At 37.5% G+C, this 27,884-nt stretch overlaps 1 protein-coding gene across 4 annotated transcripts in view; it reads left to right on the top strand.

Moving 5' to 3' along the window:
• pard3bb (par-3 family cell polarity regulator beta b) overlaps positions 1 to 27,884 on the top strand; it is a 316,476-nt gene that overhangs the window by 85,005 nt on the left and 203,587 nt on the right. For 3 of the 4 annotated variants that reach the window (XM_079882104.1, XM_079882103.1, XM_079882105.1), the window contains exons 6-7: positions 9,559 to 9,635; positions 23,414 to 23,500. In XM_079882104.1, coding sequence (XP_079738230.1) covers positions 9,559 to 9,635; positions 23,414 to 23,500 — 164 coding nt within the window. Of the gene's footprint in view, positions 1 to 9,558; positions 9,636 to 23,042; positions 23,334 to 23,413; positions 23,501 to 27,884 lie in introns of those variants that run through there. The other variant, XM_079882106.1, reaches the window with a different exon arrangement.

Here is a 27,884-nt window from a genome sequence, read left to right as displayed (position 1 = left end):
CCGCTATAAAATTTAGTGTGTACTAACGGTCTGGTAGAACGTCAGAGGTTCTGGGTTCGAATCTGCCCTTGTATAGTTTTTTTTCCCTCATTTTATATTTATATATATAGATATATATCACCTTAATCACCTTTTATTGTTTTCTAATCTAATGAATATAGGTGATTTTATAAAAAAAAAGACAAATTAAATGTTGCAAAATATGTATTTCAATCATGTATTTCTATTTCATTCTGCATACTATTCAAATTCAGTTACTTTAGTACCATTGAGATGCTTAGGGGTGGCCATAATCTTGACACGACAAACATTTCAGCACATTGCTATCGTCAGTGCTCACACTGCAACAAACATTCACCCTTTTCTTAGTATATTAACAATTAGGGGCAATCAGCTGAATTCTGTTTAGCTCAAGTTGAACTCTAAGAGAGTATGGCAATTAGCATGTGTGGCACAGAATATTGCAGATATACAAGTGCAGCAAATAAAGTATACAAACAATACAAATATGACAAACATCACAAAGAAACCCCATAAGAAAAGAATATGCAGGAGTGTTCTAATTCTTTATACAATTATAATGATAAAGAAAGAAAAAAACAGTAGTATTAGAGGAAAACAAAAACTTTTACAAATAAAAACAGGAAAGTTCTAATCCTTCATTCATACAGTACCCTCAGGGAATAGAGACTTGAGTTCAAAGATCCAAAAGGCCTCCCTTTGCAGCAATTTTTTATCCTCTCAATGCCCAGGAACTTCATGTCAGACAAAGAGTGTTTGGCAAACTTAAAGTGACGATTGATTGGAGATGTCAACCTGGCTTTTAATGGCACTTTGCATGTTCAATGATTCTTGTGTGCAATGCACATGTGGTTTTGCCAACATAGCAGTCAACATGAACAAATGATAATATGGATCACATATGTACTCTGGCAAGTAATCAGTTGTCTAACCTTGTGCTTTTAGTGTATGAAGATGTATAAAATTTACATTTGACATATTTAATGCAAGAGGTACAATTGTAACATGGAAAATGACCCTGAACAATGTCCGCCTGAACAATTTTATCCCTCGAGCTAGAACAATTTTTTTACCTATTTGGAGCGCAACTTTTTTTTTGTCTAGTTTACAGTGTCACAAAATAACTACAGTTAAACTAGCCTAAGAAAAATAACTCAAGTTTACTGAAGACAAGTTATAACGAAAGAACAAAGAAACGAATTACAAGCATATAGGAAAACAAGATTTTAGAAAAGAGTTTTTATCTTTTTTTGTTGTTTGTTTGATCAACATTAATGACATCTGGTATATTTGGACACTTTAAGACCGACTGCAGGGGTCCAGAATACTCGTGTGTTTTCCTTCTCAACTGTTTACATTCACTTAAGACATAAATGACTGTGTTTACTTGCAACGGCGGACATTTTAACACATAAGTATGTGTATTTAACTGTTCTCTCTCTAATAACATTTTTTTTAATGTTTTTTTGTCAACTAATAACCCTGTTCAGGAACTGAATTGTTATTTCAAAGGGATTTCAAATTATTTTCTGAATGGCACACAATACTAAAGGGCCGCTCACTTGGTTTTGGAGGCGTTTCCGAGTCTTTGACCTACCGTTCTTCATCATGGTCCTTCACACATCTCCACATCTCTCTTTCGTCTTCTCTGCTAGACCTGTCTTTTCAGAGTGTTTCTCCTCTTGGCTGTTGGAACATGCGGTGTGTCCATAATAAGCGAGTGTGTCTGAGAAATGACAGGGTTAGAGCTCACTAATGCACTGAGCATTGCGCCCTTCTATACTGCAAACCACTAGAGAGGGAGGAAGATGGGCAGAGAAAGGGAGAGTCCACACTACTCTATACCTGATTGAGGTAATAGGCCTGCGTAATTGTTCAGATTGTCACTTGCCCTTTTTCGGCAGAAGTAAGTGGTTGGAAAAGAGAGAGCAATGGCCCTTGGGTATGCCCTCACCTCCCACTGAAGAGCTCAGGCAGACATTTCAAACTTTTCAGAAAATACTCTACCCTTTCCAAAGACAAAAGAAGTGCTAAAAAGGATCTTAAAAGCCAAATTGGTGGGTGTCAGTGATCCAGAATTTGCCACAGACTCCATTTGAGTTTTCACAGGCCATTATTTTAAGTGATTTTGAGATGTAATTAGTTTGGACGCAGCAATTCTTTTGGATAATTATTGCCATTTTATTCCAGTATTTAGGTGGTCTTCTTTAACTAATGGAAGTTTAATCACCACTAAATATCCAGTACATTACCCAGCCTTAAACCCACGTGTTGTTTTTTTCAAACTAAACAGTATCTCTAAAAAAAAAAAAAAAAATTATATATATAAAAAAATATGCAGAAACTTCCAACTGATTTTTATTTTAAGACTGTAAGTGATAATGTTCAGTCACAGCCTGTCATATAACTAAACACTGTAAACCACGACAGATTGATCAGGAGAGGGATTTATTTTGCAACAGTATATAAAGACTGACTTTACATTATCCTGCTTATTAAATGGCTATTGTTAACTTGCTAAATAAATATGTGGACGTGAAATATTGATTTCAGTTATCAAATCAGTTGTATATTATCTATAGGGATTGTTCACCCAAAAATGAAATATTACTATATAGGCTACTGTAATTAATTAATACTACTGTAATGCACTATTTTGCCATTTACTCACCTTCATGTTGCTCCACACCTGGATGACTTACTGTCTTCTGTGGAACATAAAAAAAATATACATTGCAGTAATATTAATAGTCATTGTCACTACAATCAATAACCGAAGTGCAAGATGGCAGCAGTTATGCTTATGTATATTGTATCAGACATGAAATTAGCACCTGTTTCGTTTACCCAGATAAGCAAGCTTATGGTGTTGCCATGGATGATTGTGATACTTCGGAAAAATCTGGTCACTGAATGCAATGATTGATCGATCATAAGCAATATTCCAGAGAGCTGTGTTAGTCAGCTGTTCATTATTAAAAAATAAACCCCAACAGGGTGATCAAGTTTTGTTTTATTTTGTGATAGTGCCTATATTGGCCTGTACCAAAATGGTACCATTTTTTTTTAAGGCTATTGTTTGTTTCAAGTCGTCTTTAAGCTTTTTCTGGTCTGTGATTTGTCACATGCGTGTTTATTAGTCTGTCTTGCCATCATTAGAACAGTCGCCCTCTGGGAGGATCTCAGTGCCTGTTAATTGCTCTGGGAGTATTTTTTGTATCTTGAACCCTCTGGGTTTAATAGTCACCAAGAAGTGATACTTTAAATGTATCACTTGTTAGAGCTGTGATGCCTCTCTTCCTGTGGGGGAAGTTTGAGTGTGTGTTTGATGGTAAATAACACCACACTTCCTGTGAGGAATTGGTTGAATATCGTTGACAGAGGTTCTTTCCGCCTTTGCTCATGGTCCACCTGCTGTGTCGATGGGAATAGACAAAAAAGCAGACAAAGCTTGTAAACTTCGATCCTTGACTATTCTTTGTTCTCACTGAATAAGGTTTAAATAATTTGTGTCTTTTAAAGGAATAGTTCACCTGAAATTAAAATGTTTTCACTCACCATTACATAATCATTTTCTTATTGTTATATTCTCTATATTTGTTTACTTCTGTGAAACTTGCATACAATGAAAGTGTACTTACAAACTCCAAAAATGGACAGAAAAGCACTATAAAAGTTGTCCATATAATCAAAATATGTTGAAGCCAAACGATAGCTTTGTGTTAGGAACAGACTGAGATGTTTATGTTGCAATAATGTGGCACTATGATGGTTAGATACCGCTACTTCAATTGAACTTAAAGGGATAGTTCACCCAAAAATGAAAATCTGTCATTCATTACTCACCCTCTTGTCGTTCCAAATCCATAAAACTTTCGTTGATCTTCGGAACAAAAATGAAGATCTTTTTAATGACATCTGGGAGCTTTCTGTCCCTTCACTGACAATCCAAATGAATTGAGCTTGTCAAGCGCATCAAGCAAGCATGTTTGAGCTTGTTTACTATATTTGATGTGCTCTGTTTATCTATGGCAAAAGTCTAAATAAAATCTGTTCCTATAAAGTTATTGTATCTCTTCAGAACACTTGAATTAAACCACTTGATTCATATGGCTTACTTTTTGAAGTTTTTGATGAAACTTTGAACCTTTTCAAAGTTTTAGTGTTATTGATGTTTAATGGAGGGACAGACATCTCTCAGGTTTCATTAAAAATATCATTTATATTTTGAAGATGAACAAATTAAAGTCTTATGCGCTTGGAACAACAATGATTTGTGGGTGAATTATCTCTTTAATGTTTACTATTTTCATGTACTTTGGTATTTGGATGGTACCCCAAGGTATTTCAAAGAACATCAGGGTAGAATGCCCAAAACATGGTAACACCATGGCATGTTTTTGTCAGTGTATTTCATATTACTTTGTGGTCCATATTTTTTTGCTTATGTGCATGTTTGGTTTGATTTTCAGCACATCTGCAATGTTTTTCCCAAACCCCAACAATGCTATTCATGTAGTAGTACATCTCATCCACATTAAATGCCAAGCCCAACAGAGCTGCATTGAGTGTAATGTAAAAGTACATTTGAAACTGTGATTCTCATAGGCTGGTAACCATCATCAGCTTGAACTAGTAATTGGAACAGATGTCTTCATTTAGAAGACAGGAATGTGATGTTTGCCTCTGTTAAAACGATGAAACACCTATATATATATAGACAAGCAAACTCTCATAACCCTCTCAGCATGTGGTACGTATCCCATCATACCCTCCAGTGTGTTTGCTTCCCCTTTTGGCTCTATCAAGGCTGTCGCGGTCTCTTTGTTCGGCACCGTTCCATTACTGCCAGCTCCATCCGTGTTATTCATTAGACAAGGGTCAGTGTGAGGAGATCAGCCACTATGAGCAAATAAAACCGGTGACATGCTCATCAGATCATCAGTCAGCCGCTAGATTAATGCTTTTGTTCTTTAATTAGCAACAGCACCAAACCGTGACTCAAACGGCACAAACTAATCATTAAAAATGAGAGGAGAATGAATCACAGACTCACTCTTGTTTTCATTTTCTTTCTTTTTTTGTGGTGGGTGTTTATGTACCTTCTGCGTGCCCATTAAAAATATGTTTTGTGTGTGTATTAACAAGGGAACAAGCCATCAGTTGTCACTGTTCGGTTAATTGTTTGCAGTGCCTCGTTTATGAAAGTAGGCGTTTTGACATAACTGCACATGCTGGTTATGTCAGCTTTCAGGATGATGAAGAGTTAACGCTTGTACTCTCTTCACTGCCTGGGTTGGCACTTGAAGACACATTTAACATACAGTAGTTTATGTAGTGCCTTAAGCTCCATTTTCAAACCCAGTGTTTCTTACAAAGGGCGTATGGTAAAGTAGAAAAGACGTTCAAGCCTACATCCTGACTCTTTTTTACTGGAAATACCAAGCTCTCTTCGGTTTTACAGCTGGTACCTGGTCTTAAATCTTAAATTTGATACTTTTGCCTGAAGTATACTTATAAATCAGTTTTAGAAAACCACTGTTCTTCCTTTTTATTGAGTCTTAGGATTAAATGTTCTGTTTTTTGCTATTGTTCCTTTAAAGGGGCATTCCACCCATTTGAACATTGTTTTTTATTTAAAGTGGGTCATATATGTAGTCGAAATGTAAAATAAATTTTGAATTTGGTGCCTTCGTGACCGAGGAAAGACAAAAAATAACTTCAGGACGCATTTGTATGAAAGACAACAACTCCCACAATGCACCACATTGCACAGCTCCACAAGCCACTCCCACTAATCCAGAAAGCGCATATCTGCTAGAGAAATCACTCTTCCGTCTACAAGGCTAGCTACCACCAGAGCTTGAAATTCATTTCACACAAAATGTCTAGTTAGTTGGCGAACTCATTAGTGCATTACTCCTCGTTTGTATTTCTTTCGAAAAGGTGAATTATTGCATGGTACCTGGATGTTCAGTCAGAACATATGCGGTGCGAAACTAGGATAGTTCTCAACACAAACGTCCGTGTCCTCGTCTGATTCAGAGATTTCGTCCAGGAGAAATTGTCATCGTTGAAATTCTTTGCCGCAGACGGACTCTATCTCTGTGTTCGTAGCGGTTCGTAGTTGCATAGTGAGATCACCGGCGCCACCAGTCCGCCCTAACTCGAGCCAGTCCGGGCTCCTCGTCCGCGGCAGGCAGGTCTTCTGCCTCGGCTGCTCTTCGCTATAATGCGGCTTGTAAAGGTAGCCACAAACACCTGATTCAAGCATCAGACTTCCGAAATCCTCTTCTTCTATATCATATTGAGCACTCTCCTCCGCTATTGTCATAACTTTACATCTGTCTCCACAGCGCCTGTTAGCTTAGCTTCTAACAAGATGGAGGATATTGCTTTCAGTTTCAGAGAGTAAAGTCCCACCCACTGATCTGTAATAGGTCTGTAGCGTGAGCGGGTCCCGCCCCCTGGGAAAGATGAGGAACTAGTGCTTGTAGTCTCAACAGAAATCCCCCCTCTTACACTTCCTCCTACAATGACGCAAAATGACGATTTTTGCGTCATTGTAGGAGGAAGTGTAAGAGGTAAATAACGGATTTCTCCCGTCTCAGGGGAAAATGAGAGAGTGTTGCACGACCATTCAATAGTATGACTGGGTTTCTAACAATGCAAAGCTTAATGCAAATGGGTGGAGTGTCCCTTTAAGATATTTAGATGTTAATGATCTCTGTTATGCTTTTAGGCTAACCTGTTTGCATAGGAAACCCTGATAAATGAGGTTGGCAATTGAGTTGCTTTGTTTTGTGAATATAAGAGTGTCCAAATGATAGTTTGGAAACAATGAAACGAAATCGTGAACGGAAGTTGGAATGGCATGAGGGTAAATAAACGTTGGTAGAACTATTTAAAATTCCATTCACATCAAGGATGGTACTACTGTATAATGATAACTTTAACCATTAAGTAAAAAAAAAAAAAAAAAAGGCTCTATATGTAACTAAGCTAAATTTGCTCTAAAGAATATCGGAGTCTACATCACAACTTTATCAATAACGACACCAATATCGTTGGAATAACTTTAAGAACAATTTTTTTCTCCAGCTGATAAATGTTAAAAACATTTTAATGTAGCTTGGTATTTGAATATATACTTGAGTAATCTGTGAGGTACAGTTGGCTAATATTTCAGTCTCTAATACTTCAAAGTAGGGCTGTGTTTTACCAGCTACCTCACAATATGATGCATATTTAAAAAAAAAAACGTGCCGTGATTTGATATATTGCGTTCTACTGTATCTCAGTATCATAAATGGATCCTGACTAATATAGCAGCAAATGCTCAAGAGAGTTTGAGAAATGTTTCTGTAGATTCAGACAATCTGCTTCCTAACTTGGAAATTATCTTCGAAAATATGATGTTATTTGAATGCACCCATCAAAAATACTAATATAATAGTGACCAAAGTAATGATACAATATTATCACAAAATAACACTTTTATTTCAAATACTCTTTTAGGTTATGACTCTCACACCTATATATAGAGAATTCTGGCTATTGAAAGAAAATTGCGTTATCGGGCCGCCCGCATGGTATATTAAACGTCCTGCTCCTTTCTTCTCAAAGCTTCTGACCTCGTTCCTTAAATCACACTTTTAGCTTTCTAAAGGACCATTTTGAGAGGCAGGGGTTTGATTGACAGGTGCTAATGGGGTCAGAGGTTACAGGCAAGTACATTAGGGCTTTCTGCTCATGCTGACCCCTGCCACACTTTCTGTCAGAGCTGAAGGGCAGCATGATGCATTTCTGCTGCTCGATACATCTGAGTGACCGGCCATCCCTACGGACGTCACCCCCACCGCCCCGGCCCAAAACTACATACTATATATTACTACTGTGGTCAGTAGACACCTCTCGGTTGAGTAAAGCAACGTTTTCACACCGTTTGTTTCAGTTGTTCTCATTAATGCCTATGTCGGTGTGCACAAAATCAGATAAGCTTGGCACAACATCTGCTAAATGATGTCTTCGGTATAAACATAGCCATCCAAGTGAAGCCTGAAATGCCACATACAATTAATTATTGCATTTCATTGGACACACACATGTTGATATTCCTTGTGCAAGTCATTATCCTGTTACAAACCGCATTTACCCACATACGTGGTACATTAGCCTATTTGTAATTACTGTCAAACACAATGCGACACACACACTCATGCACTAGTAAAAGCAGCTACATGACTAATGATCATTCTCAAATCCTGACATGAGATAAATTTGGTGTTTTTCTTGAGAGAAATTCATCAGTTCTGGCACATCCGCTCTAATGGTCTTTTAATGCTCAAATCAGCAGTCATTTCTGTCAGACGAAATTCCTCCCCTGAGCCTTTGCAACCGGTTGGCAAGTAAAATAGCATCCTATTATGTGGCTCTTTTTCATAAGGAGATATAAAGGAGATTCGTTTTGCTCGTCATTAGCTAGCATTTGCATTTATTGCCTGTTTATTTTACCATTAAATGTATTTTCCAACTTTATGTTCTTTGTAAGTGTTTTTTTAGGGGTTTTCATAAAGTATGTGTTCTTGCATCCCATCTGTGCTTTTTAAATGTTGTTCTATGAATGTGCATCAAACAGACATATTTGGTTGTCTAGTCACATCTCCCACCATATGCTTTGAATTTTTAAGATGTGCAAAGCTGAAATAGTTTAAGCTTAATCTTTTTAATAGTTTAATAGTTTTGTTTTACTTTTAAAAATATATATGCGTTTACGTTGGGTAACACTTTATTTTACAGTGTCCTTGGTACACGTTACATGTACTTAACATTGTAATAACAGTAAATTATGCATTATTACATGCAGCTAACTCTAAACAAAACTCTTATCCTAAACTTAAATGTATAATTACATTCGGGGCCTAAAACTAACTTGGCCAATGGCCGGTGACAGGAAAATTTACCGGCTATACATATTTTTTACCAGCCATAAAACATCTTTTTGTTGTCTTTTGTTGATTTATTCAATTTTACACTCAATCACATTCAATTTTAGGAATAGGCTGCTGTCACTTTAAGAGCTATGTACATTCACTTAAGACATAAATTACTTTGTTACGGGAATTTTAAAACAATTTTGTTTGAAAATGTCTGTTCAAGCGCGAGATGACATGAAAGAGAGCTCAATTCGGTATCCGTGTGCTTTCTGAGACATGGATTTCGGGAAATTGAGTTCCCTTTTGTGTCTTGTGTTTTCGTGACGATGCAGCACTGGCACGTCATCTGTCCCATGCGCCGTTCGCGTTTGTTCACTTTGACACAATTTCATATACTCGCCATCAGATTTTTACTCTTATTTGGCGCTTGACGAGTGTTAGTTTTAGGCCCTGATTACTCTGTGACATGGACACCTTAAAATAAAGTGTAACCTTGTGAGTAACATTGTGAGTCATCCTATTAATGTTAATAATTTTGCATATTTATTCAGTTTATTGTAATTTTACTTTCTTTTTCTGTACATTTGACCTGTTTTTGTAGGGGATGCACATACAGACTGACATGGACTTTACAGCCAAGGAAACCGGCAACAACAAATCTGGCCCTTTTGGTGTCAAGTAAGAAGTCTCTCTCTGTATGTGTGTGTGTGTGTGTGTGTGTGTGTGTGTGTGTGTGTGTGTCACAACTATCGTTCAAAAGTTTGGGGTCAGGATTTCTTTTTTTTTTTTCTTTTTTTTAAAGAATTTTATACTTTTAGTTTTATGGTGCATTGAATTGATTAAAAGTGAAAGTAAATTATAATACAAAATTGATTTCCATTTCAAATCAATGGTTTTTACACTTTCTATTCATCAAAGTATCCTAAAAAAAAAAAATTCCACAAAAATATGAATTGCATCTGTTTAAAACTTAATAATAATTAGAACTGTGTCTTAAGCAGCAAATCAATATATTATAATGATTTCTGAAGGATCATGTGACACTGAAGACCGGAATAATGATGCTGAAAATTCAGCATCAAAGTAAATGCAGCCTTGGTGTGCATAAGTGAATGGTAGTGTATGTATTGTCGGATCCAAAAATGTGAGACCACTAGTAAAAATTATTTAATTTTTTACATTCTTTTAAAGGTTAATAGCATAACTGCCACTACAAATGTGAATGTTATTAGCATAACAATTTAAGTAGAAAGTTGAATTGAAAAATTAATGTATATATGATACATTGATGTATACAGTGGTTAAAGTGGGATTTGGCAGGTGGGGGAACCCTCAAACTTTGTGTAGGTGCAACAGGGAAAAATGACTCACCGTAGGACACCATATTGAGTATTGTGGTATAGCAATACTTTTTGGGACAAGAGTGTCACTGTGGCACCAAGTATCACAATACTTATTTACTTGATAGTTAAATGGTTATATTTTGGTCCATCTACATCTACACTGATAATGACGATACTATGTCAAAATTGAAAATTTGGATTTCTCGGACCTACATAAGTGCAATTGAAGACTTTTGAAGGCCAAAAATGGATAAGAAATGGCATTAGTCAGTGGGCATTAGATTATTTGTCAATACCTGCTCTCTCCTCATCTCGATCTTTCTTTTTCTCTCAGTCTCCTTATCCTGTCCTATTTCTTCCCCTCCTAAAGCTGAACTTTGACTGATAGTCTTTTCATTTTCGTCTGTGTCAGTGAAGAAAGTAAACAGGCTCAACTGATATTTATGTTTTATGAATCATTTTCTGAGACAAGTTAATTTACTCAAGGCTACCAGGAAAGCTGTAGCCTAAGTCAGTATTACCAATAGGAACCTTCTACATGCTTTGGAATTCGAAGATGTCTGCTTTTAAATGTTAAAAGTAATTTTAAATAATAAAAAATATAGGCTACGTTTACCGCAGTTAGTGGAATTGGCAGACGTTCCCTTAGGCATCATGCGCTGTGGAAACGCGTCAAAGCATTCTTAGGTATAAATATGCTGCATTAATGCACATAGGTGATTTTGAATGAATTTCATGTCGATATACAATGGTTACATAATGTTAAAACTAATCCTGCTATTGATATCTTTGTAAGACTGCCGACCCTATAGAACAGTGGAAAGGGAAAACAAATGTCCGGTGAATACCTAAAACTAACTTTACCACACTCAACAACTTGGCGTTCAGCGGGGAGGAAGGACTTTGTCTGCATGCGTGAATCGTAGATGCACTCAAATCAGACAGGAGAACCGTGACTGAGAACATAACGTCGGGAAGCGTGTTTGTGAAGGCGTTTGTGATATTACGTTTTGATTTGACGCGGAAGGACTCCTTCAGAAGGAGCACCAGGCTGGCTTCAATTTGACGGTGCACGCGACATTGTTTTTAACAATAGCCTACCATCGCGCTATCATTGATATTAATGAATCTATTGATTTATTGATTTATTTGAGGTGCCGGAACGCAGTTCCCGACCGTTCCGGCCCACTTTAACCCCTGGATGTATATATAATACACCTGATGATCATGTTCTCTAGCCTGATTTGAGAATGATCCAAAGAGCAGTTTTTGCTTCAGTGGAAATGAACATCTGACCATCTATACATCACCAGTGATCTAGAAATAGTTCAGAATCTATATCATTTCTTCATTTTACATCATGCATTTTCTTTTGTTTTTAAATCATTTTTATTTATCTCCAGGTTCGAATTGAAGAATCCCAGATTTGCATTGAGGTCTTATACTTTCAGACCCCACTGTACTGTACATGTTGTTGTTTTTGTTGTTTAATCTGTTCTATTTTTCTCTCTCTCTCTTTCTCTTCCTCTTATCATATCATTAGCTAACATTCCAATTTTCCTGCTCCTCATTGAGAAGATCAAGGCTTTGTGGCACTTGCATATAAAATGATTATTCATTAAGCATCTTCAGAAAGCAGAGGGGAAGGGCTCACACAACACAAACAAACACATGCATTAATCAAGGAGAGAGATGACTAATGAGCCAGTCTGGGATTAGAGACTCTCTCGCCAGCCTCCTCTGAATCCCAGAGCGCTTCTGAAGGCACACACCCGGCCTTCAATACCTCTGATCGACACTTCTGATACACTCTCTGTTCCTGTACAACAGCAACACACACACACACACTTTAGACAGGACCATGGTGGTATGGGTGGCATTGCTTTTAAGGCGATCCACAGAAATTTACAGTAAAAAAAATTACAGTTATCAATTTGATGGCGGATCCAGAAAGGTTCAAACGACAATCACCAGTGACAACTGGAGATTCACCCGTTGTAAAACGCAAAAGACTTCGGACTTCGGAGTCTGCAACCGGGCCCATGCGAAAACAAGGATAAATATCGGAAGGGCATTAAATGTAGTCACGCAATGCTGATGTTGTTAACATTAACAATTTGAGAACAAAGTATAATTTGCACGGTTTGACGTGACATGATAAAACGATCGTTAGATTTAATCAGCGCGATTTACTGCAATGTTTTTTTTTTTCCTTAGTTGGTCAGAACAAAAGTGGATGGTACTTGCTTGTTCAGATGACATTTTCCGGTGAAAATTCTTATGTTGGTCATACTTCCAAAAAGTAGAATCTATGATCCCGGATGAAAGTTTCCACATCGACGTGGTGACTGACAGCCGCACATTCTCCTCAAAACACGTTAAGTTGTTAATTCCGCGCATAACTGCAATTGCAGATTTTGAACAGAGATGGCGACAAAGAGGAAAAACTACAGACTGCAGCTTTAAATTTACAGTAAAAAATGTAGTTTTTTAACTGATATAATAATATCAGTTAAATATGTTAATATTCCAACCTAATGAAGTACTAATATCTGTTTTGTACCTTTGTAATACACTGACAACCACCAAAAACAGGTGGTGATGAGAAAGTCACATGATGAATCAAAGAGAATCAAAAGCAGCTTTTCCACAAGATGAAGTAAATACTAATATATAGAAGGTGTGCACACGTCATTCACTCAGATACTAAACTCCATCATGGTAACACTAACTAATGCAATAAACATTCATTTTACAACATTAGATGAAACTTAAAACCCTAATGTACATACAGTAACTGATTTGAAAAAAACGAAAATTTTATTTCAACAAAAATACATCAAATGTGAAGTGTCACACAGGGAATTCTGGGTCAGTTGGTGTAGCCTATGAATGGAATATCATTACTATGTGTCTAGATGAGCGGAGGCATGTGTTCCTCTTACCTCGTACAAGTTAACATTTTGTTCTGTGTATTATTATGAATTAAACTTGATTTTTTTATGTAGAATGATTAAAATGTTTTCTCGTAAAATGAACTCCAATAATAACTTTGAAAAACTTTCAAAATTGCATTTTTATTGATTTTTTTTTTAATCTCTTGCATGCTTTCATTCTGTTGGATATCATATCTTAGTTTATGCATTCTGGTGATTTTGGAAATGCTTCTATTTTTGTTATAATATGTTCTAAATCTACGTGAATTTGATTGTTTGAATTCTTAAGTTAGACGCATAGTTGTAGATCTTTGAGGATTTATTTTGAGTCAAAAATCCCCCAAAGCACATTCAGAGCACAGACGGACAGTATGGAGGGTTGATAGGGTCACTTCCTCTCAGCATGACTCCTCTACCACGTCTTACACCAGACTCTCACCATAGCAACCGGCTGTGCCATCACTGTGAGGAATACTGGATGCTCTCTGCTCTCGGCAAATGATCCTTGAAATTGAGAGGGAAAAAATGAATTATCACTTGCACTTTGAATATAGAAATTGAAAGCCATAAGTACGGCCAGCACTTTGCTAATAACAGTTAGAGGTTGTAGGAATGTGCAATTCCAAGAAAGTGTTCATTGGGTTTATGGTTGGTCACCTTAAAGGAATACTTCACTCACCCTCAAGTCGTTTCAAAGCCATATGACTTTTTCTTCCGTGAAACGCAAAATGAGAGTTTTTGAAAAATTGCAACACGTTTGGAAAAGTTTTTAATGACCATGTCTGTCAAAATCCAGAAAGGACAACAACAACAAAAAACAACAACACCCTAACAGTACTATAATATAGTCCTATAATATAGTCCTACAATATAGTCCTATAATATAATATAATATAATATAATATAATATAATATAATATAATATAATATAATATAATATAATATAATATAATATAATAATGAATTTCTTAAATCATGCCCTGAAAGCTTATACCTTATTGGTCTTTTTCTTACAGTGAGTTAAAAATAATGGAATTTTTACTGTGTGAATAAAGATGCAGTTTTACTTGTTGTGAGAAAACAACAACAACAAAAAAATTGCTCAGTGGACCTTATTCATGAAACACAAGCATAAAGTATTTCCATGTAATCATTGGTACAACTATTCTCACATAAATTGTTGCTTTGAATTCAATGCGACGGTTTACATGAGAATTGTTTTACGAATGATTTACCTTGATATTTGCTGCTTGTGTTTCATGATTGAGGCTCGGTATGAATATACCTTTACTGTCAATTGGAAAACAGGAAAGGGGTAAATTAGGGTTACGTCTGAGCATAGGTGGTAGAGTCCTGATAAACCATGCGTGTTATGATGAGGAGACTGATATACACTTGGACTACCGATGGAAATGAAGCCAATTAGTAAAGTTTTGTTTTAAAAAGTCAGTTATTTCACCAAGGCTATTTTTTATATAAAAAAAAAAAAAAATATATATATATATATATATATATATATATATATATTATTGTGAAATATTTTATTGCAATTTTAAATAAGTGTTTTCTGTTTAAATATATTTTAAAATGTAATTTATTCCTGTGATCAAAGCTGAATTTTCAGCATCATTACTCCAGTCTTCAGTGTCACATGATCCTTCAGAAATCATTCTAATATGATGATTTGATGCTCAAGAAACATTTCTTATTTGTATTAATGTTGAAAATAGTTGTGCTGCTTAATGTTTTGTAAAAACAAACCATGATTCATGTTAATTTCTTGATAATAATCATTATTATTATATTATAATAACGTTAATTTTGAATGTTGAATTTTATATATAATATATATACATTTTTGTCAAAAATATTGATGTTTTCAATACATGTTGATACTGAAATATGTGAAACCCTTCCAATACTCATTTTCTGAAGAATAGATACATGATATCAGCTGCACTTTCTCTCTCTCTCTCTCATCTCTCTGACAGTGAGTTGACACACCCACCCACCACCCCTTACTCATTTGTTTCTTTTGCTTCGGATGAATATTGTTGGTGTTACAGGGCTTGCATATCGGGGAGGGATTGCATGTGTTGTGCATAATTTGACTCATTTCCACAGAATTTGTGATCACAAACAAAGTGCCTGCACATAAAGCCACTCAATACTAAATTGAGTTCATTTACACTCCTTATTGCACTTAAACAGTCAAATACACACAAAACAATGTCTAAATGATGGTCTTGGTGAGTATTCACGTAAAAACAGTCAGTTATGTTTTAAGTGAACGTAAACAGTTGAGAATTTTTTTTAAAAAACACCTTTGTAGCAGTGTAATAGATCCATGTGTCAGGTCTTAAAGTGACAGCAGCCTAATATACCTTCTGCCAAATTATGAGATAATATTAAAAATATCTATATGCCAGTTTCCCCATGGTATCGATGTCAAAATTGTGGCCGGTAAAAATGCTGAGTGGCTAGTAACTTTGGAAGACCACTAGCCACATGCTTTACCACTGAGATATTAAATACCCTATATATATATTTTTTATTTATTTATTTATTTATTTATTTATTTATTTATTTTTAATGATTCAAATAATCAATGGAATCAGAGTTTTGAATAGATACATTGATGAAACCGAATGCTCAGTAGTAAACTTAATGGACAAAAAATGTTTTACTTAATTTTATATCATCTGCAAATATATTGTTAGCCCAGCTCCACTTTTCTGAAACACTCTCCGTCTCGTTATTATCAGTCTCTCTGAACCTACCATCACAGTCTCTATCTTTTTTTTCCTCTTCACTTTCTCCATTTCTCTTAGACTGTTTTATATTGCCTCTGTATATGTGTCTCATATGGCCTTTTTGCACCCGTCTGTTGTATTTCCATCTCCCATCACTTCATCATCTTATTGTGTCATTGGCGTCTGCCACTGAGGCCCCTTCTCCATAAGCACTTCACTTCTCCACCTTTGTTGCTTCTCTCCCTCTCTGTCTGTTTTCCCTTCTTTTCCTTCATCTATCTGTCTTTCTCTGTGTAGTCATTCTGAGGGGCCACAGACTCATCTGTGCGCTCTTATCTGCTCTGCCATTGTGCCGTTGACTCCCTGCTGTCAACCCCTCGGGCCTCTTTCACACTGACACCCGTTTATCATCATCCTCTCATCACCCTCTCTGCCAATCACACACACACACCCACTGATAACCATCCGCTTTATCAGAGAGACAGTGAGAAAATCTTAAACTCTAACCCCATCAGCGTTGAGCCCGACTTCTGTGTCTAACTCCGCATTTCCTCTTAACTGATCTCGATTCAGTCTGCGGGAGAACATTTCAGACACGCCGCCTCTGGGACTTTAATTTCAGCAAAGATAAACAGCAGTATCAAAGATTTGCCTTGTATTAGTTTCTGCCACAAGATGATACCTGGGTGCTTAAGATTTTCTAATAGAAAGCATGCAATCTCTCTTGAATCAATTAAACCGAGAGCTGTTCTCAAGTGAAAGGTAATTGAAGTAATGAAAAGAGGTGACGTTGGTAATCTGGGGCTCAGCGGTCAGTATCGTAGTGGATTAGAGCCGCATTGTGATGGTGTCAACGGCGCGTCAGATCGATACTGTGGTATGATGATGACGGTGATGGGGGGTGCGCTGAGAGCCCCATTTTGAGTGACAGCATGGCAGTGAGCGCCTTATATACATCCTGCGGCTCAAACGGTAGACTCAGACTTCAGATTGTGATCTCAGGTTGGGGAATTTAAAAATTTGTTGGCCTACAGTGTTTGCTGTGGAGATTTAGTGAAAGTCATATTGAAGGTTTAGCAACCTGATCTTATGAGAAAACGTAGCTATTTTGGTTATTAGCTAGGTAGTGATTTTTAATGAATTTGAATGAATGTGATTCATGTGTAAACAACAATTCGGCAAAAACTTGCTCAACACATCTTGAAGGCACCATGTTTGATTGCACACATTCAAGGGCATGGTCTAAAGCGCACATCCACTTTTGCCAGTTTAACGATGGGAAAAATGGCACCCGGCGCATGGTCTAAAAGGGTTGTCCCTATTCTCTTAATGACTAATAGGTGTGTTTTGGGCGTAACGTGCAATAAACCAATCAGAGTCTCATCTCCCATTCCCTTTAAAAGTCAGTTGCACTCGCGCTATGGCGGATTGCTATTTACATGGTGGAATTTGCAAGCGGAAAGACTGAACGCTTCTCCAGGGAGGAAACGGATCAGCTTGTGCGCAGTTAAAGCGCGCGAACAGACCATCTACGGGACAAACCGGATTCTTTATGTCTTTATTCTCCATATCCTTATGTACAAAATAATAGTCTTTTACAATGTAATCCTTTTATTTTTAATATTTGGCTTGTTTGTGTGCTGCTGTACGTGCGTCGCTGTGTGTTTAATAAGCAGAGTGTACGCGCGGTGTGGACCCGCCTATAGGCGCACATTACTAATGCGCCCTTTAAAGAACAAAAAAATACTGTGCCATTGACTTTTTAGACCAAGTTTTTGTTTTAGACCAATGCGCCAACAATGCACCCGAACACACCTCGTTTTCAGACCAGCGCGCCCATGGGCGAACAGATGGGTGCAAATGCATTTGCTATTTTAACAATGTGGCGCAGGACATGAAAATGCTAACTGCTTGGGGCTGACACTAGCAAAAAACACTTGCGTCGCGCCACATTGCGCCTGGTGTATGATAGGGCCCTTACAATATGTCTGGGGAAAATAGCTCAAATCATCAACTCATTTTGGTCTTTTTTGGATCCTGACAGGCTCAGTTTCCATTTACTCATATTGTATTGAAAGTTTGTGTTTGTTGGAAGAAAGCCAAACAGGTTTAGAATGTAATGGGGGTGAGTGAAAACTGACTTTTTTGTCATTTTTGTGAACTAGTGTATTGTTTGGAATAATACACATTGCCTAGTGCATTACCGTTACCATCGAAATTACTGCACAGATGCAGTACATAAACATAACTTTGAGTATTTCTGTCTTGAGTAGTGGTTAAGATGAAATGTTGCTCTAAAGTGACCTGCCAATTATTTTGTATTTGCATAGTGCTGTTTAAGTAAGTTCTGTCTGCCTCTCTATATATTCTGACGGTAAACGGGTTTAACATGAGTCATTCTTTAATGCTGTGAGTCTGGTATATTAGTCGCTGGAGACTGAGAGCAGGTTTGTACATGCGGTGCTTTCCGCATCTCTGTGAGTGACTGGATCCCTGATTGTGAGGCCGAATTAAAGTCTTTCTGAATAGGAGGATTATTTCATCCCTGTAGGGGAGCTTTACTCTGGGTTAAACACTCACAGGTAAACACACAGCCTTGTTCACACCTCTTCACATACATTTTCCATTACTCAATCCTCTCCAGCCTACATCAGACATCTCTGAATCCACAACACAATAGCCGTCGCATAAAGAAACGGCATCTGTATTCAAATAGTCCTTCATTCAGAGGAGAAGTATCGCATGTTTCTCCAGGAACTCTCGTGAAGCGGACCCACACTCGGCTCCGTACACAATCACAAGAGAGACTGTTAATCTGAACCACAGCTCTTATTTGTGCAAAGCTGCCGAAGCTCAGCACTTTGAAGATGGCGAGTTGAAAAGACGAGAGAGCTTTGGTAATTTGCTCTCTTTTATTCGTATCTGCCTTTTATTTCCCTTTTTTGTACCTTCTGTCTGTCTTGAAGAGAGAGCAGGTAAATAAAGAGGACACCTGCTCAAGTGCCCCTTTCCTGCTTCACAGCCATCCTTTCATCCGCTGTCCTCATCTTTAGATGATGTGGTATGCTTTTTTCCACCGTTCATTTGTTTGCCTATTGATGCTGGACTAACTAAAGAGGAAAAGTGGGAGTGAGGTAATGAAGGAAAGAAATTAGGGTTCTGAGCTCTGTTCCAAAGTTCTAGTATCATTGCAAGGCTGATACAAAAGGAAGGCAACTTCTTTATGCTGTCCCTCATTTAGGCCATATTGCTTCAAACTGTAGCCTTTGCAGAGAAGATAATCCCAGGATGGAAGATGGTGGACAAAATTGAATAAATACATATAGAAATAAATACATACTATATAAATTGTAACAGCCATTACAGTTTTCAACGTCACATGATCCTTCAGAAATCATTCTGATATGCTGTTTTGATTATCATGCTGTTCCTCTAGCCTGCATTGAATTCAAGTGTGAATCGGGTCCTTAAATGAATCGCTAATAATAATTAATCTGATTATAATCGGACTAGTAGCACGGTCGGAATAAAAAAGTTACATGCAACCACTTTAATCGGAATTAAAATTAGAATCTAATTCGGATTATAAGGGGTGGTTTAAACCTTTTCTAATCCGATCAGGATGACGACCTGATTTGATTGAAAACCGAAACTGGAAAATGCTGCGTAATGTCTTATGACGTGTGGAACAAGCTGTTCCATGAAGTGTCATAAATGACAAAAATTTTAGTGTTCAAATAGGAGTGCCCGTCGCCTCCTAATCAGGACCCGAAATAGATAAATATTAAGTCTGCCCTTAAAACAAATAAGCAATTTAGGAGAATAGTTATTATGCGCAAACAATGGGAAACTCTGTATATTCGTGCAGTGAGCGCATATAAAAAAAAAATCTATTCCGGTTTGATACTTGTGACATATAAACGCACACATCAACCAGATTACTTTATTTAGCGGTCATGTAAACACTACATTCGGATTTATCAATCGGAATGAATTCATTACGATTGAAACAAAACTGTAGCTACTTTTTCAGTTAGAATGTTACCCAAGATGGCAGACGGTGGTTAGGCAGGTCATTAGTAGTGCATCTCAGTTTGTGTATTATTACACTATGCCCTTTTGTCGTAATAATAGTGTGAGTAGCGCGTTCACACTGAAAATTCCAACAAGTACACTTCACATACCCGGATGATGCACTTAAGTAACCGAAAAAAGCAAAGTGTGGAATGTTGGACACTTCATGCACTTGCAGCTCAACAGTCGCAGCTTTCCTTGTGTAGTGGAAGGGAAAGGACTATCAGGCCATGAAAGTGGATGACAAAACATTAAATTCACAATAAATGGCTCATATTCCAAAGAATAAGTGAATAGTGTATAGTATGTAATCTAGGATACAACATTTTGGAATGATCTGGAAATGGAGAGTAAAAGAGGGAATTCAAAATTAAAGAGTGCTGATCCCCCCCCTCATTTAAGCCCTCCTAATTATTTTGGGGCTCCTTCGCCCCTCCTCAAGGAGTAGAGTCTCTTTGAAATTTCTTATTTGAGCCGGCCTTGATTAACGAAACTTCTGGTGAGTTGATGAAACTGCACTTCACAGGATTTACTCATGCTTACCACAGTTTTTTTTCCCCAGTCTTTGTTGTTGTTGTTTGCAGTTTCCATATTCTCTTGGTGATTGTGTTTAAACCTCTCTCTCTCTCTCTCTCTCTCTCTCTCTCTCTCTCTCTCTCTCTCTCTCTCTCTCTCTCTCTCTCTCTCTCTCTCTCTCTCTCTCTCTCAGACAGAGTTATCTGTGCTGTGGTAGCTTATCAGTGTTGAGTCCTCTGAGCTCTGGGCAGACAGCTCTCTCCTGCATTAGCATCTCAACAGTCTCAGCTCTTTCTCCAAATAGGCTCTCACATAACAGTCAGACACAATCTTCACTACACACCTCAGGAAAAATGAAAGATTGAAAGTCAAACAGGAGCCTGGGGAAGGCTGTATTTATGTTTGTGTGTGTGTGTGTGGTCAGCCTGCTGAAGTCATTAAGACCTCACACACACGGGTAAATTATTGGTCTAGATGCCTGTTTGGGAGTGTTGGAAGTAAAGGCCTCAGGAAAAGAAAGACTCTCCACACATTGTTTAAATTGCAGTGTTTTATTCTACCACTTCATGCTCACTCACACCTGACGGACCAAAGAGTCCCATTTATCAATCTTTCTCTCAACTCTTTTGCTTTTTCTGGACGAGTTGGAATAAACTCTGGCGCTAATAGGATCTCAATTACGCACATTGTGCAGCTGTGCTCAGAAGTCCAAATAAATAATAATAAATACGTGCAATTTTGGGTTGTTTTTCACCAAACCCTGTCGTTTACCCCAAGAACACTGGGAATGTACAGCACTTGTCACATGGGATCAGTCTGTGATACTTTCGCATCTTTTTTAAAAAGCTTGATGCTGATTGCTATTCACTGCCGTTATATGAAGAAAAAGAAAAAAAAAATCATTTTGTGGTCCAGTAAAAACGACATAATGCAATAGAACAACACTAGTGTAAGTAAATGATGACTCGAATTTAATTTTAGGGTGAACTATCCCTTTAACTCTTTCCCCGCCATTGACGGAAATTTCCATCATTTATAAAACAATGCATCCGCGTTGTGCAATATTACACATCTTCTGAAAGAGTACTGAATCTCCTGATCAAAATATGAGTGATCTCATATGTAAGCAGATGCATATGTAAAATTATGCGATCATCAACGTTAAACAGTATTTAAATCAAAACTGCCTAAAGGCCTGTTCACACCGGGACGAATTTCGCGCGCGATATTCGCCGACGCTTAACGCCTCGTGACAAAACAAAGGGCGCCAATGTGAGTGTGCACACAGGCGCGAAAAACGGCACGTGTAAAAGCGTCATTTTTTTAAAAAACGCCTTGGGTTCTTTTTTTGGGGTTGACGCGCCGCGTCAAAAACTATCCGACCAATGAGATTGGCGCTTTTGATCACGTGTCTGGAGCTTCTGAAGTTACAGTAAAACACAACTTGGGGGCGCTCAAACACAAAACGGTCTTGCCGAGCACACATACGTAACGGCGAAGAAGATATACGCCAAGTAGCGTCTACACTGCCGGGAAGAAATAAGACGAGGAAGATGCAAGGCAAGATGAATGTAGAGCTGCTGGTCTCGTTGGTGTCGGAACATAAAGAACTATATGACAAACGCGACAGCGACTACAAAAATCTTGATAAAAGAGAACTGTTATGGAGTGGTATTGCAGAGCAAATGGGCCTCTTTGTATGATTTTGTCAAGCGCATAAATACTTGCTCTCTTCTTCTGAGTGACAAGCGAGTGTCAGAAGCGTAAAGTTGCGCAGCGCCACCTTGTGTACCGGGGTATTTCTGTTTTACATTAAGCGCCATCTAATGTCAGGGAATGAATTTGCATGTTCAATCGGCTCATCTTCAGCGAAAATCACTTGGGTGTGAACACAAAAAAACGTGTTTAAAAACGCTGGCGAATAACGCGCGCCAATATTCGTCCCGTGTGTACGGCCCTTAATGTTACTGAATTAAATGCTTGCTGTGAAAAAAGAAATGCTTGCTGTGTCTGGCAACTTAAAAAACTGGCGGGGAAAGAGTTCATAATTTACAAATAACTTTCTCACTCTCATATTGTTCTACTCATTTTTCCATACAATGGCAGTTCATAGTGAAAAAAACACCAAATACGTATTTTTGATTTATTTGTTGCTTACGAAGACCGATGGAGAAAGCTGCTTTTTGGGATTACAGCATTTACCAGCAGGGGCTATGCATATGGCTAACCAGCCAAACATGAAATATTGCATCAACCAATCAGCTTCCAGAATTCTCCATTTTATAAAATGCTTTATAAGAGTTCGATGTACCATGTTTACAAAGTCAGTGTCGGTCTCTCTCTCTCTCTCTCTCTCTCTCTCTCTCTCTCTCTCTCTCTCTCTCTCTCTCTCTCTCTCCTCCAGCTCCTGCAGTGGCTAACTGTACTCACTCATGTATGACTCTGCAAATATTCCTCCATGAAGAGCTATTAGTTGTGGATTAAAGGCGGATGATCGCTGCCGCAGTGAAACGGACCGTTCTGTCCACAGCTATCCACTTCCACTCCCACTATATCATCACACCACATGCCAAGAACATTAACTGCTGAAAAAAAAGGAACATTTGAAAATTAGTCAGAAAGGCAGACATCATGGAAACTATTTCAGCAGGGAATGTAGGAAAACAGGATCATGTGGTAGGGAGCTGACTAACTCACAGACATGTACTGCGGCTCGGCACCCGCGCGTGTAGGAGATCTGAGGGCCAGGAGAGAGTGAGTTTACACAGGTTTATGTTGTGCTGTCTGACTTCTTAATAAAGTGACTGATGGGTTTTGTTTTTGTGTGTGTGCAGCAGCCTCACAAAGACGGTGGAGATTTCAGGAGAACAAGGGCCTCTAGGAATACACGTGGTGCCGTACTGTTCCTCTCTCAGCGGAAGGTTAGTTCAGCACTGCACATTTCTCGCTCTCTCTCTTCATACACACACACACACACTCTCTCTCTCTCTCTCTCTCTCTCTCTCTCTCTCTCTCTCTCTCTCTCTCTCTCTCTCTCTCTCTCTCTCTCTCTCTCTCTCTCTCTGTCTCTCCATGAAGCATGTCTTACCTAAAGCGTGGTTATGTGCGCTAGAGAAATCTAAAGCTCCACCGCATTCATTCAGAGCTTTGTTTGTGTCTACGTTTTTTTTTTTTTTGGTGGTTGTGGGGGATTATGGGAATGTTCTGTGCTGCTCTCTTGCTTTTGAAGTCATGAACCAGAAATGGGGTGTTATAGTCTTTTTAGTTTTTTAGACTATATGCTAGTGTACCACTTAAGGTTGTCAAACATAACGTTTAGCAGAAATGCGAATTTAAAGTTTTCTTTTATGGGAAAACTGACCAAAAATATTGATGACTCATCCTGTTTTAAATTTTAGTTTTTTTTTTGTCTAATCAAATTTTCTCTTGGATGATAATGTCATTCCCCACTAATACCACCTGCAACGGATTAGCAATTAGCTAATCTTGGTTCATGGCTGTCATGTATTGTAAGCATTTTATTTATGGGACCAACCCTTCTACAGTTATGTCTCCTCTCAAACTCCTTTGTTTATAGGAAATTTATTATGAATTTCATCCATTATTCATCGAGTCTTTGAATTATTCCAAAACTGATGTATTTAATCTTTCCAAGCAAATGAGGGGTCACATTTTAATTTTAAATGATTATTTTAATTTCACAGCCCAGAACAGAAGATTCTGTGGGTTGAAAACAAGCATGTTTTTTTCAATTCCGTATATATATATATTTTTTAAATGTTTATTTATTTTTAACTCATTTTATTCTGCCGCTCAAAGAAATTTCAGTGAAATTCTATTGTTTATATCTCTGGATATAATTTTTACATTTTAATTTTAAAAGATTATTTTAATTTTCAAGACCAGGTCAGGAGATTTATTAAAATACAGGCAAATATATATATATATATATATATATATATATATAGTAAATAAGTTGTTATTATTAGTTTTGTAGTTATTTACTTTAAATTTTTTATTTTTTATTCGTGTAATTAAATTATATTTCTATTAAATTATGTTTATTGGTTTGTTTGTTTTTTCACATTTTATTTTTAAATGGTTATTTTATTTCTTAGTCCAGAACAAGAGTTTCAGTGAAGGAAGAAAAATAATAATGATAGATAGATAGATAGATAGATAGATAGATGATAGATAGATAGATAGATAGATAAATTCCACATTTTGGTATAACATCACAAAGTCAAACACCTTTTTCTGAACAATGAACTAACAGAAATGTGCATTGAGAAGTTAAATGTGGTCTATTTTGATTGTGACTTTAAGACTTTGTATGTAAATGATCTGTGTTATCTCTGTGCAACTTCATAGTTCACTGTTCATCCAGGCCACGTTGTTGAACACTGAATAGGCGTTATACAAATATGGACAGTCACAGTTTATGTGAGTTGATGTGCTGATGTTGTGGACTTCTTTTCTTAAATGCTTGAGTGGGGGAAACAGGTAGCGAGAGCAAGTGAAGAAAGTGTGTTCTTGTGGGAGAGAGCTGGGCGTCCTGTGGTCATCAGCTGGTATTTCCAGTGGGTCAGCAGTATATAAACCCGCAGCCCTCTTTGAAGACAGGAGCAGGGCTGTGGGGTCAGCATCGACTGCTGCTGGCTCAGGGAAACTCATCACCACGTTTTGTAGGGGTGAATTAGAGGGGTTAAAAGTTAAGTACTTCAGCGGTAAGGGTGGGGGGGAGGTTGGGCGAGACCATTTGCGAAACAGAAGTTTCAGTAAATTTTGATTTAAATGTTACATGTACAACTACAATACTTTCTCCACTGTTTATCGCCAGCTATAGTTTTTGATATACAATAGATTGGTACAAAAACTATTGTACACCATATCAGTATTAGTCAATATTAGTTTTATTTGTAGTTTGTAGTACGCGACCGTTCAGAAATTTGTGGTCAGTGATATTTTCTTAATGTTTTTGAAAGAAGTCTCTTATGCTCAAGGCTGCATTGACCAGTAAGACAGCACAAATAATACAATTGTGAACTATTTTATATATTGAATACATTTTAAAATGTAATTTTATTCCTATGATGGCAATGCTGAATTTTCAGCATCATTACTCCAGTCTTCTGTGTCATATGATCCTTCAGAAATCATTCTGACATGCTGGTTTGATGCTCAAGTAACATTTCTTACTATCAATGTTGACAACAGTTGTGGTACTTCATATTTTTGAAAAGAAATTTCAATGAAATTATATTGTTAATATAATTATTGTATATTGTAACTAAATTGTACAACTTTTTTATGAAAACAAAATAGTATAGATTTAAAATATCGGTTATCATATTCTTATAGGCAGGCCCACATTAGTGGTTAACTGATATGGATTTTTCAATGACTGTTGGAAAAAAGCAGTTTAGTAATAGCAACTGAAGTAATTAAAATTTTTAATACAATATTTACTTAGTGGGAAATGTTTTTCATAAAATCAACCTGTCATTATTAAAGTTCTACATAATGTAGCTCCCGCCCCTTGTGTGTTTGCTTAATTACTTAATGAATATAATCTTGCAATCATTATTGACCAGAACATATTACATTCCTAGCTTCAATAGCGTATAGAGTTTTGAGTTTTTGTGCAGAATATAATTATTGAACCAAAAAGCTGTCCTGATTTGAATGTGTTTGATTTGGCTGCCGGAAGACTGGCTATTAGAGTTCACATAGTCTTCAAAGTGCAATTTCTGAGTAACTTCAGCTAACATTCACCTCACCTGAACTTATGGCTCATTTAATGACCAGATGTTTTTACGGTCGAGCGCTCTTACTGTCTGTCATGCACTAAATAAGTCTTTCTCTTTCTGACTGAAACTGAGTCATCAGAGAGAGTCACGAGGGACTGAGACAGCACAGGAGTCTTAATAAAGACAGATATCTCTCTGTAGGATTGAACCTTTTTCTCTCCCTCATCCCCCTCACTCATGTCTCCCACAGGCCGTAACCTCCATCTGTTTCCTTTAGACATGCCGTGCCCTCTCTCTCTCTGCGTGTCAAAGGTCACCCCATCTTAAGACTAGACGTAATATTCTCCAAACGAGAGGCTAGCGATAACGTAAACAAGCCTGTTAGCTAATGCAGAGTGACTTCATGTGGACGGGAAGCCTTTAGCACATCTAATGGAGGGGTGAAGAGATCCTTCCTGAGCATTAGCAGGTCACACTCTCAAGTCTTACACCAACACAAGGCTAATTTGCTCCAGATCATGCGTCTTTCTCTTCATACAGATTCCATGCCGCTAATCTGACCTCCGGTGTGTTATTGAAGTTTTTTTTGTTTTTGTTATTGATCATTTTGTTTAGTCTGAAGGTGATAATAGGAGACGTTATTAGTTTATATTAGGGCTTGTGTGACTACTCATTTTTACTAGTTGACCAGTTGAAAATGCTGAATAAGATGCAGTGGAGTTTCTTTATCTATAGATACATCTTTATTTGATGGTTTTCATGATTTTATTCTGAATGGTATGGCTGTTTACAATGCTTTTTATAAACTCAGAAAAAAAAAAAAAAGCTGTCACTGGGGCAGTACCCTTTCAAAAGCTACTATATATGTTTGTTTCTTTAAGGTAATATGCACTCTTTAGGGTTAAATAAGGTACAAAGGTTCACATTTTGAAAGAGCACAGCCCCAGTAACAGATTTTGTACCTTTTTTCCATCCAGCTTTGGGATGATTTTAAACTGCAGCTGTGGACATGCAAATGTTTTTAGTGATGAGTAGAATCATACACAGACCAGTTATTGTTGCTCCTGCTGTGTGACAAATATGCTTAGTGTCTTTCATACACTCACCCAAAACTCAACCTTTAACCCTCTCCGTTCAAATATCACTTCACTGAAGAAACAATTTCAGTCCAGTGTGTCTCCTCAAATCTCCATCTAAATTTCTGCAAAGGTGTGTTCTATAATTTTCCAGACACTGCTGCGGCCCACTGTAATGCATGAATGTGTTATTCATTGAATGGTCTCGTGTGAGGTCCCTGCGGATGAAGACTGAGGGATTAATACTCGTCTGCCGTTCTCCTGCTTTATGAGTTTCTCCAACCTGATAGGCTTTATCACTGCCAGCCATAGCGCTGCTGTCTTGTGTTTTGCCAAGCGGTCTGTGCATGTGAGTTTTGTACGGTGCTCAGGAGGGCAAAAGGAGGACAATAAAGCAAAACATAAAGCCAATGGTTTTCCGTCAGTAAAATAGCGAGAAGGTTTTATTGATATTTTATACAGTAGCTGGGATGGATGGA

This window comes from Squalius cephalus (genome assembly GCF_949319135.1).
Source record: "Squalius cephalus genome assembly, chromosome: 9".
NCBI classification, from domain to species: domain Eukaryota; kingdom Metazoa; phylum Chordata; class Actinopteri; order Cypriniformes; family Leuciscidae; genus Squalius; species Squalius cephalus.
Note: the sequence above shows the minus strand (reverse complement) of the source record. Positions and strands in the feature narration are given on the sequence as shown.